Below are 12,560 nucleotides of genomic sequence, written 5' to 3' on the forward strand. Positions count from 1 at the left end.
GAACTGAACCATTTCTTCGGAGATTATATCGTTGCTTTAGCAAATAATTCGAGCCAAATTTCTTGAAGATATCTCAACAAATAAAAAAGTTTTCCTTGAAAAGATATGATTTTGATAGTTCGGTTATAGTGGTCTGATATCGGCGGTTACGACGAATAAGTAGCTACTTGCGTTGAAAAGGACGAGTACAAAATTTCGGGTCGATATCTCGGAAACTGAGAGACTAGTTCGCGTATATACATACAAATGGACTGACGGACGTGGCTTAATTGGCTTAGCTCCTCACGCTGAACATTTATATATTACAGGAAAAAGTGTCCGACGTTCACTTTTGGGTTCCGGGTATAAAAATGCATAAGAGATTATTTTTATTAAATATACCCTCAATTTGGAGACTGTAAGCGCCGGACGTGCGGCACGATACACCAGGTAAGCCACATCTACACCCACGCCCAACAGCAAACCAAGCTCTACACCGATTGCAAGGCTGACAACGAATGTTATAGCGCCAGGCAGTAATTCGCGACGACTGCAGCGCCAAAGTGGTTTGACGACCTTGAATGAAACAAACAAAGGAATATAAAAATTGTAACTTTCACTTCCAATTTAAATATCACAACTGCAGCACCTACCTCAAATTCAATCATAAATATTACCGCCGAAATGATGACTGCGCTCAGCGCTGCCTTCGGTATGTACTGAAAGTAGGGCGCGAGCAAACCGAGCGCCAGTAACACCAAAGCGCTGGTGTAGAAACCGCCAATGGGTGTGCGCACACCACTCGCATGATTCACAGCGCTGCGCGAAAAGGAACCGGTCACGGGCATTGAAGAGAAGAACGAACCGACCACATTGCTGAGCGAGAGCGCCACCAATTCGCGTGTTGGACTTATGCCGGCACTGCTGAATGCCTTCGAGATGGCGACGTTGCCCAGCACAGCAATTACTGGCAGTATAATCATGGATGGACCAAGCTCCTTCAACTGAAAGCGAAAGAAAATTATTCTTGCGGAACCTTTTCTAATTATTGTCGGACTTACCATATCCTTATAGTCCTGTTCAATTGCAGTACCATTCGCTGCCTGTATTGTTGTATGGAATTTTGGAAATTCGACATCTGGAAAACCGCTTTTCACTTTGCCCGTCAACACGAACGGACAGGACTCGTGAGTTTCACATGTATTATAAGCTAAAATACTGGCAATGAGCACTACCAAAGCATTACGGCCGGTTGCAACGACCCAAAGTGTGCCGCTCAGAATACGACGACCGGGTATTTTGACATCCTTCAATTTCTATAGAAAGGGATAAGAGGAAAAATCAAGGTCGGAATAACTTTTAGCACAAAAAAAATCTTTCATTAGATTATAAATTTTCGAAATGCGAATTATGAGCTTAGACCTGCTTAGCTTCGAGATCTCCCTACTCACATAATTGTGATTATTGTTGTAGTAGCATTAAATATTAAAAAAAAAATCTTTTTGGAAAAATTATGAGGGTAAAGTCCGGTGGGTTTCCATGACAGTCGAGTCTTTGTACACGAAAGTAACCGAGTTTTTAGCCGGCCAAGGATTGTCAACTCGGCAGCATTCCTCCAAATTACTTCAAGAATGTTTTCTTACACTACAACACCAACAACATAGGTTTGGTCGGCAATGTGGACCCGAACAGAGCTTTTGTAGAGCATCTGCTTAATCTTTTGCGGGGAGAAAACTATCCAAAGCTAAATTTGGAGTCAAGTTCAAGTATTGGTCTCCCAGAAACACCAAAAAGATTGTTCCTAAACTACTCTGACGGCAACCGACATCCTGCAACTCAAATAATAAAGACGTCCTAACGACATACACTTGGCGTAAAGAACAAAAAACATTTCAGTTGTGGATGGTATTCTGGGAAGTTTATGGGTTCTGCGTATCAGGTGCGCCCAAGATCTTTTTCGATCAATGGTTGTCAATTTCTAAACAGAAGTCCAGACCTCGGTTCAGATCGTGATTGAATGCCTTTTAGTGTCGCCACGCACCTGATAACCATAACTCGTTTAGCCGAAAAACGTGGCGATACTAAAACAGTTTGTGTCCTAAACCTAACCTTACTCTCCACTAGATCCTAAATATTAACAGCAATAATTATAGATTTTGCTAGAAAGACTTGGACAGCACTGCGTGCTGCAGAAAAGCGGTCGAGATCCTCTTTAATACTATAATATCAAATATTTTAAAATCCTTATCTTCATCAAGCCTTACTAATGCACTTCATGCACAGTTAAGTTATTTACCTCAAGTGCATAGTTTTAGAGATAATAATTATGTAATCAAAACACTTCATTCAGCAAATTGTAAACACTTACCCGCAACAAAAGCAAAATGGTGATAGCAACAATGCCCAAAGTAAAGTCACCATAACGTATTTTGTCTAAATTCGTAAAAACCGACTCCATTGTTTTCATAAATCCGGAACCGCCGCCACCGCCACGTATACCAAGCAGACCCTAAAGACGAAATATTTACTTAAAACAAACACAAAGCTAGAAACAAGAAATATTTACTTTCAGCTGCGAAGTGCCAATGATGACCGCCGTCGCGGAGGTGAAACCCACAGTTACTGGCAGTGAAATTAGGTCCACAAGCGCACCTGAGTATACCACATATGAATATATTAATACAACTATTTTATATATAAGCCTGACTCACCTAAGCGCAGCACAGCCATCAGGAACTCAACAAGTCCGGAGATCAAACACAATAATATCGCATACGCTGGACCAGAGTTCAGGCCGAAACTTGTGTGTCGGCTAGTCATGAGCGCCAAAAGCGCTGTTGGACCGATAGTCACCTGACGACAGCTGCCCAAAAAGGCATACACGATGCCACCAACGAATGCCGAGTAGAGACCATACTAGAGAAGAACAGTATTCTTAGAATGCCAGTACATAAAAGAGAAGCATGTGAGGTTAGAGTTTTAAGTACACACTTGTGGTTCCAGTCCAGCCAATGTCGCATAAGCAAGACCCTGCGGCAATACCGTTAAGCCCACTGTAATGCCAGCAATCAGATCGGCTATAGCATCTTGCGCCGTATAACCATGTAACCATTTAATGCCGGGCAGTAGCCGGTGAGCGACGTCCACTGCTTTCATGTCTCAATTAAACTAGAATAAAAATGATGCTTTAATAATTTTTGATTGCAATGAAAGATAAATTGTAGCTTTTATATGACAATTTAAAAAAAATCACACCTAACCGCACATTATTTAAGTGCTTAAATATAATGAACTCAATGCACATACATACATATTGCAGTTCATAAGTATATAATCGCTTTTTACTTCGACTGCGTTAATAAATGTAATTGTGACTACTCTGTGGCGGTAGCAGAGTGTTGTAGGCACGTGACTACCGCTTGATTGAGCCTAGGTTCGAGTTCCATACGAAGCAGTACTCAAAATTATGAATAAGTTGTGCAATAAATTTCAAAACCTCATACTTAAAAAGTTCAAAAACGTATTCTTCCGTTAGTCAGAGAGTTCTAAATCGTTGTAGCCCCTCAAAATCGTGCAGAAACTCGGCCTAACTTTTGTCAAACCAATGTGTCGCGTTAAAGCACGCGTTCACTTGTTTAATGATTTCATACATATACTAGTTATTCCAGATAGTGGCAATTATTTGCTCTTTAGTGCACACTTTTGAATGAATCTTTTGAAAACTATAACTATTGCGTTATATAATAATAGGTGTCTGTCTCTATTGTGGCATGCTTGAATAGCAATTTAGTTTGTAATGCCTACAATTTAAATTGTAAATATTCTATACCAAATTTAAAGACTATGAGAGGTATTTATGAATCAGTTAATCTATATTTAATATACAGTATGTTGTATTTATATGGATACTAATGTAGAGTTGTCTATATGTAGTTTGGACTTTTGGAAAATTCCGTTATCTTCCTCTATATATCTGTGATTAAGTCTGTTATATAATAAGAATATTTCATATAATTTTTTTCTCAAACACTCCAAGCAGCACCTTATCTTATGTAGTTAAACGTTTTGGGTAGCTTTGCCAATGATTGATCGGCTATAAGACCAGATTGCTCATGATTTCGGATCCACATAACTATAAAAGGGGCATATTATTCTTAAATTGTCAAGCCGTCTCCAAACGGTTCATTACATTAAAGAAAGCTTTCTTCTTTGTGGATTGATCCCACTCCAACTATCGCCTCATCTTATGTGGTAATAGATTTTTTGTAGCTTTGTCAATAATTAATCGGCTAAAAATCCAGAATATTCATGGTTTCGGATCCATCTAGCTATAAAAGTAACAACGAGAAATAGCTGCTAAAGCTGATCCCTTTGTGGATTGATTCGGAACACTAAGTTTGGTTAGGTGAATATGCTGATTTCTCGAGAAGCCACGAATAATCCCATCTGGACTGCTAGAGATGCATTTCTATTAGGATGCACTCAACTCCTTGGTTTGGATCAAAAAGACCATAGCATATCGACAAAACGCCTAGAGCCTGCCACAAATTTATTAAGGCAGCTAAAGTCAAATCCAGCGAACTCTGCGGATTCGTAAAAAGTATGTCAACTGAGATGATTTAACATTAGTTTGGAAAAAGCCGTAAAGTAGAGGAGAAAGTGTCTAGATGCTTACACCTTCTTCCTCAACTTTAACAAGTTGTGTCCTACAAAGGCTTTGGCCTCAAACCGTACATGTCAATGGGACAGTGTTCAGTTAGAACGGCTATTATTGCGGCTATGTGAGCCTTGCTAGGAGCAATTTATGTCTCACTCTTGGCTAGAGGATTTTCAAAATCCCACATTTATTGGTTGCTGACCAACGCTTGCTGAGCTCGCACGAAGTCCATAGATCCAACGACCGAGTGCCCGAAGACAGGAGAACCCCTGCTGGTTCCCATACTGAAGGAATTTTGGTATGGGTGCCTTTCTTGCAAGCTCTTTGGCTTTAGAATGTTTAACGATTTCGCTGTGGCCAGGTACCTAGGCAGGTTTAATATGAAAGTTGCTTGATGCTACAGCTAGTGCGGACATGCAGCTAATCAAGGAGCTTTGAGCTCAATGTAAGCGAAAACAAAGCCTGTATAGCAAATCTGCTATCGGAGTGAACGCATATCTCTTTAAAAGAAACTGCACTTTGGAGCAGTACATCTTCTGCTACTTTCATGACTGCCAGTTCTGCCTGAAAGACACTACAATGATCTGGCAGTCTTATACAAGTGTTGATTGAGAGCTGCCGACAGAGGACTCCCCTCCAACCATCCCCGACCATTCCCAGGCACCATACAAGTTTAATATGAAAGTAGCCTGATGCAACAGCTAGTGTGAATATGCACTCCTTTAGCAGTTTTGAGCGCAATGTAAGTGAACCCTAGGCCTGTATAGCAGAACTGCTATCGGCGTGAATGAATACCTCTTTAAAAGAAACTGCAGTACAATGGTCTGGCAGTTCGTTACAAGAGTTGATTGAGAGCTCCCGACAGAAGACTACCCCTCCAACATTTCCCTTGAGCTTCAATCGGTGCAAAAGCTTACTTCACATATCTCTCGGAGCCGCTAGTAGTGGGATCCGCGACGCAGTGGTCCAAGTTATCACGGATGCAGTCGAAGTGGGAGAAGATTTCGGAATGTCTCTCGCCCTGACACTTAAAGTGTCCATTTTAACGGAGTCTGATAAATACCTTCGCAGTAATACACTAATTTGTATAATTTTTTTTTATCATACTGATTTTATTTATTTCAACAAAACTATACGAAAAAGTAAAGTCGTTTAAGCATTTTTAATGAGTCACGCTTAGATGCCCCGAAAACGGCTACTATGGACAATTATGTGAAAAAACACTGTTGACAGACCGCTTATTGTAGCTATCACGAGAGAGTTGAAACACTATACATCTTAAAAGATCGTGTGAGTCATATCCCCCACCTGTTATTCCACCATAACCACGCACTGGCTAGCACCTCCGCCGTCGTCACAGTCAAATTGGTCAAATTAGGTTTCGAACTACTGCCTCACACCCTCTATTCTCTAGACTTGGTTCCGTGCGACTTATTATGTTTGACAATTTGCAAGAAATGACTTGCCGGCCAGCAATTTGAGTTGAAAGAGTCCTTTCAGAAAACTTATTTTTCAAACAGGTTAAAGAAGTTGATTCATTATTCTGTCAGGTGTATTGAGAATACTATATTCATAAATAAATCACCATCTTTTCAAATACTCCTTACTCTTTTTTAGGCTAAATACTTATCGAACCGTCTTCATATAAGTATATTACTCAGCAGATTAACCAATATAGCGCTCTATTTTAGCAATTAATACACTCTTCATAATTCGATTAATATGCTGAGCACAACTGAGATTGAAAAAGTCAAGTATGTAAAGTATAATAACAAAAAAAAAAAAATAGCGAATGTTTGCAATATTTATTTTGGTTTTACCGTTTGTTATCAGAAATATGGCGGAAACGCTTTTTAAGTGCTGAGCTAATGAAAATGTTTCGCATATTTTTATACATTTCATTTTAGCGGCAGTATCTAAGTGTCTTAAAGTGTGTGTACCTTGCAATAAAAATAATTTTAAGTCGGAACTAAACGATTTTTTTTGAAAAGTTGGTTCAGAAAAAGAAAAGAAGAAAAAGCAAAGTTACGTCGATTCATTATTATTTTTGAAACAATAACATGAAGCACCTGAGAAAAATATTTTAACTGAGTATATAAATCAAATTCTACAGTTAGTGTAGTGTAGTGTAGTGTAGCTCTGGAACTAGCGCGAAACATATTTATTTACACCGAAATCTTGCGGTTGACAGCTCGTAGTACGTCAACGCGTAGAATAGTCAGTTGCTTGTATGGAAAAATGACAGCCGGCTGACTTGTTAGACTTCTGACTCATACTAATCGCAAAATGGTTTGTAACTAGTTGAACTGACAGCTGGGTCGAGTTTGGATTTCGTAATTGTTTATAAATGAATTGTTGGGAATTATGCAGTGCTCAGCAAATAGCGGCAGTTCGTTTACTTTCATCAATATTTCGCTCTAAACACTGAATATTTAGAACGGAACTGTAAATACTCAGTCTACATAGCTTTATTAGCACGTTATTACTAGATTTTCGTCGAATCAATACTTGAAAGCTGATAAGCAAGAGAATCTTTCAGACCGGACCGGAAGGGATCTTAAGACCGACGGCAGATAAAATGGGCAGTTAAGTAAAAATCGCTGACGAATAGTAAAAAATTATATTTCTTTGACTTGGTGTGTGAAATCTTTTTGGCTTTGAGCACCCCAATGGTTCAAGAACTGCTGACATGCGCCATACTTTTCAAAAATCAGTTGAAATAAAACGTCGTAGGAAAGCAAATCTGTCATTCCGTGTCAATATCACCACTTTTTCACAACAGTTGTCCACGAAATTATATTTCCACATAACATTTTCATAGAGCCTTGCGACGATGACATCTAATTTAAGCTTTCATAATAATAATCTATTTCTAATCGCCTTGATGTATCAGATGTTTATTTCAGCTAACATTGGAAGTGCAGAAAGACTTCGTACATATTTTAATTAATTTCAGTAATGGCAATATGTCAACACTGTAGAGTTTATCCATCATTCTGACACGATACACATCGGTCATCGTTACACATGTTTGTGGGGGTTTTCCATATTTTTGCTTGCATAGAAGGGAAACCTCTTTCAGCTCGATCCCCGAAGGAAAGTTAAAGCTAAGCGAATAAAATTAAAAATTTGATTACGATAAGCAAGGCTTAAAGAGTTCAAATAACTGAACAAAAGTTAGGTTAGGTACTATGACCTTTTTTCTAGACTGGTATTACTACTGCTATATACAATTTGTGCTTTAGTGAGGCCAAAAAATAAACTCATTCATTAGAACGCTCGTAAAGCACCTTGAATCCATCACTTGATTGTCGGAATATGGAAGATCTGAGGAGATTTAGGTTTGATCTCGTAAAAGCGGAACTATCAAGAATGAAGTACTCAGATGTTTGTAGCGTGATTTTTACAAATCAGTTTCTATAACTGGCATTTGCTAAGTTTTTAACCTTACACTGATAGGGCAATGAGTAGTTAGAACACCTACAACTAAAGAAAAATTAAACTTACTGAGAGCCAAGATGCTAAGATTACTGAACAAAAATACTATGTTTAAACGGAAAATGTTTCCAAAACACGATATTAAAAGAACTTAAATTTGCATCAGAGCTTGCAAAAGCACAATGTACTATAAGAACACTCATTTAATTGAGTTTTTTTAGAACTAAATAATAAAACCGAAAAGGAACTGAGGCACATATGTATATGTATATTATATGAAGCATTACGAACCGAAGAATGAACGATTGTCATTATTAAAAATTAATCTTTGGAGTCTCTATCTTGTTGGAGCCCCTATTAAGTATAATTATTAACGGCGCGATGAGCTGAGCCGATTTAGCCATATTGATACGTCTGTTTGTTTATACGCGAACTCGTCCCTACCTTTTTGAGATACCGCTCTGAAATTTTGCACGTTTTCATGAGCGGAACCGCTGATATCTGGTCAAACTAGGATATAGCAACACAAACTGAAGTTCAAAATCAAGTTTTTTTATGGAAATCTCTTTTATATGACAAAATATATCCACGAAATTTGACATTATTGTCCATGGCAACGGTATAATTCTCGAACAAATTGTTCAGATCGGACTACTATAGAATTTAGCTTCCATACAAACTGTTCGTTCAAATACAAGTTCATGTACGGAAAACTTTTTTATTTGACAAGATATCTTAACAAAATTTGACATGAATTATTGCCCGAACATATTGTTCAGATCGGAACAGTATAGTATGCAGTTGTTATACAAACTGAATCAAACCGATCAAAATCAATTATTTTATTCGTGCAGGGATTATAGCTCCAGTGCAGCCGAACGCTAACGTTAGCGATATTATTTATATATATTTTTATTTCAATATAAGTACATACGTATATATATGTACTTATACATATATTTTTTTTTAACATTTAAGCTTTATTTCGTTTTTACTTTTTTAATTTTTTTATGTTTTTTATTAATTTAATTTTTATATTTAATAATTTATTTATTTTTTTTTTAGTTTCTCACTTACTTGAAATTTGTTTTTTTTTAGTTTCTTACTTACTTGATATTTTTTATGTTTTTTTATATTTATTTTATATTTTTTTTAAATATTTTATTTACTTTAAATTTGTTTTTTTATAATTTTTTATTTATTTTTTTATCAATTTAACTTTTATTTTCAATAATTTATTTTTTATTAATTTAATTTTTATGTTTAATAATTTATTTCTTTTTTTAGTTTTAAACTTTAAATTTGTTTTTATTTTTTTATTAGGTTTTATTTTTTAGATGTTTTGTATTTCATTTTTTTAATTTGTTTATAAATTTAATTTTTATTATTTATTAATGATTTATTTAGTTTTTTTAGTTTTTTACTTACTTGAAATTTGTTGTTATTTGTTTTTTTAGTTTCCTACTTACTTGATATTTTTTTTATTTTTTTTAATATTTTATTTACTTAAAATTTGTTTTTTTTTATAATTTAACTTTTTATTTTCAATAATTTATTTTTTATTAATTTAATTGTTATGTTTAATAATTTATTTCTTTTTTTAGTTTTTAACTTTAAATTTGTTCTTATTTTTTTTTAGATTTTATTTTTTAGATATTTTGTATTTCATTTTTTTAATTTTTTTATAAATTTAATTTTTATTATTTATTAATAATTTATTTATTTTTTTTAGTTTTTTTACTTACTTGAAATTTGTTTTTTTTTAGTTTCTTACTTACTCGATATTTTTTTTTTTTAATAGTTTATATACTTAAAATTTGTTTTTATTTTGTTCCATAATTTTTTATTTATTTTTCATCAATTTAACTTTTATTTTCAATAATTCATTTTTTATTAATTTAATTGTTAAGTTTAATAATTTATTTCTTTTTTAGCTTTTAACTTTAAATTTGTTCTTATTTTTTTATTAGATTTTATTTTTTAGATATTTTGTATTTCATTTTTTTAATTTTTTTTAAATTTAATTTTTATTATTAATAATTAATTTTTTTATTGTCCATACATAAATTTTTTATTATTATTTATTTTTTATGTATGAAATACAAATCATTTTTATTTTTTTTATATGTTCCTACTTTTATAATTTTTGTAATTATTTTTTATCAATTTAATTTTTATTGTTTATTAATTTTTTTTTTATTATATTTTATTTTTTATATATTTTGTATTTAATTTTTTAACATTTTTCTATATTTTACTTACTTAAAAATTCGTTTTTATTTTTTCATTACTTTTTATTTTTTTGTATTTTATATACCACTTTTTTAATTTTGTTTCTACTTTTTAATTTTTTCTTATCAATTTAGTTTTAATTTTTAATTTTTTTATTTTTTTATTAATTTAATTTTTATATTTAATAATTTATTTTTTTTTTTTTAGTTTCTTACTTTTTTTTTTACATTTTTTTATTATATTCTTTTACTTTTTTTTTAATTTTTTTAATTTTGTTTTATACTTTGTTTAAATTTTTTATTTTTTTATCAATTTAATTTTCATTATTAAAATTTATTGGTTTTTTAGGCATTTAATTACTTAGATTTTTTTTATATTTTTCATTTAAATATGTTTATTTAATTATTATAAAATTAGTTTGTTTTTACTCTTTTAATTTATTTATTCATTTTATTATTTTCTAATTTTTTTTATTTTTAACTTATTTAATTTTTTATTTTTATTCCGATTTTTCTTTATTACATTTTTTATGTTTTTCCTTTTTAATTAATTAATTTTATTTCCAACAAAATTAAAGTACATATGTATTTACATATGTAGATATATGTACTATATGTATGTTTATTGATTTCTTAACTTGAGTTTTTATTACACTTTTCTAGATATAACGAATAAAGTCGCCAATTCACGCCAATCAATTACGCCGATTGTCAGCTCAAATATTTAATGCTACAACAAATTACTTTTGCACACATTCACACACCTCGTTTGCGATTCAATAAATTCAGTTAGCGCATTTTCAAAGAAAGTTTACGCATCTTTAATTCTAGTTGCTCAAAGAAACTGCCACCTTTGCTGGTGGCACATGTATACAACATAGTACAACAACAAGAACTTGTTTATAAAATGGTTTTCTTATTTCTTCTGAGGAAAGTCAATATTTGTTTATTTCTAAAATTGTGTTTATGAATACAATTTGTACAAGTGTTTTCAGGGTTCCCAGCCTTTTATAATTTAAGTGTACTATTTTTGTTATTTTTTTATTTTTGGTAGTTTTTAGGTGAAGGCATAATAACTTTGATATTTTTATTTACGTTTTCATGCTCATTGCCGACAACTCAACCAGCGCAGTTGGTTTGCACAGCTTTCTCACATTGTTTTATTCACGCAGTGTATGGCAAGCGCGTTTAAAAAACTTAATAAAAATAATTGAAAATTTTTTGTGAATATCTTATATCAATTATCTAGTTTTCAATAAATAATATTTTTTTTGCATAAATGAGTATAGTAATGAACACCAACCAAATCGTTACAATTAGTTGAAATAATAGACTCCGTCGCGAGATCGAAATTTAGCACATGCGCCAGTGTTTAAATGTAACTAACAACTGATCGGCCTCAAACATGCAAACTGATGACGAACTCTGGCTAGCGTACTGACTATGCCGGCAACCGGCTCCGGCGGCAACGTCAACAAACAAACGGATACCACTATCAGCGAGAGTGTATGAGCTAATGAATGCACAGTGGGCGCGTTTGGGAAATATTGCAATAAAAAACAATAAAAAACGTAAACTGCGGCTGCAACGAAGCCATTATTATAGCTTTGCTATAATACTCTTCACGAGTGAATTTTTTTTCGCATAAAAGGGTATAAAAAGATCGTTATCTGGATTTTGATAGATCAGTTTGTATGGCAGCTATATGCTATAGTGTTGCGATCTCAAAAATTTTCTCGGATATTATACCGCTGCTTTAGACAAAAATCTATGCCGAATTTAGTGACGATATCTTGTCGAATAAAAAAGTTTTTCATATAAGAAATTCATTTTGATCGGTCGGTTCGTATAGCAGCTAAATGCTATAGAAGTCCGATTGATACTCGTACAATATATTCGGAGATTCTAGCATTGTCTTGGACAATAATCTATGCTGAATTTCGTGAAGATAACTTATCAAATACAAAAGCTTTCAACACATGGACTTAATTTTAGCCAAACAGCGAAAATAGGTTTGTAAGGCTCCTATATTCTATAAAGGTGAGATATCGGCGGTTCCGACAATGAAAAACTTCTTCGTGAGAAGAGAATGTGTGCAAAGTTTTAGATCGATATCTCAAAAACTGAGGGACTAGTTCGCGTATATAGAGGTCGGCAGACGTTTATGGCTAATTCGACTCAGCTTCTATCTATAAGGTATCAGCTTCTAGGTGTTACAAGCTTTTTAGAAAACTTAGTGTACTCTGTTCAAGATA

The 12,560-nt window shown here is 33.5% G+C and overlaps 1 protein-coding gene across 4 annotated transcripts in view; it reads right to left on the reverse strand.

Moving 5' to 3' along the window:
• LOC120777683 (sodium-independent sulfate anion transporter) overlaps window positions 1–12,560 on the reverse strand; it is a 28,418-nt gene that overhangs the window by 5,657 nt on the left and 10,201 nt on the right. For 3 of the 4 annotated variants that reach the window (XM_040109156.1, XM_040109154.1, XM_040109152.1), the window contains exons 1-8: window positions 11,609–11,702; window positions 2,971–3,147; window positions 2,691–2,895; window positions 2,546–2,631; window positions 2,348–2,488; window positions 1,041–1,295; window positions 633–983; window positions 382–555 (exon numbers count right to left, since the gene is read on the reverse strand). In XM_040109156.1, the coding sequence (XP_039965090.1) occupies window positions 382–555; window positions 633–983; window positions 1,041–1,295; window positions 2,348–2,488; window positions 2,546–2,631; window positions 2,691–2,895; window positions 2,971–3,135 (1,377 nt within the window). In that variant the 5' untranslated portion in view covers window positions 3,136–3,147; window positions 11,609–11,702. Of the gene's footprint in view, window positions 1–381; window positions 556–632; window positions 984–1,040; window positions 1,296–2,347; window positions 2,489–2,545; window positions 2,632–2,690; window positions 2,896–2,970; window positions 3,148–11,608; window positions 11,703–12,560 lie in introns of those variants that run through there. The other variant, XM_040109153.1, reaches the window with a different exon arrangement.

The sequence above is a fragment of the Bactrocera tryoni genome, chromosome 5 (genome assembly GCF_016617805.1).
Source record: "Bactrocera tryoni isolate S06 chromosome 5, CSIRO_BtryS06_freeze2, whole genome shotgun sequence".
NCBI lineage: Eukaryota > Metazoa > Arthropoda > Insecta > Diptera > Tephritidae > Bactrocera > Bactrocera tryoni.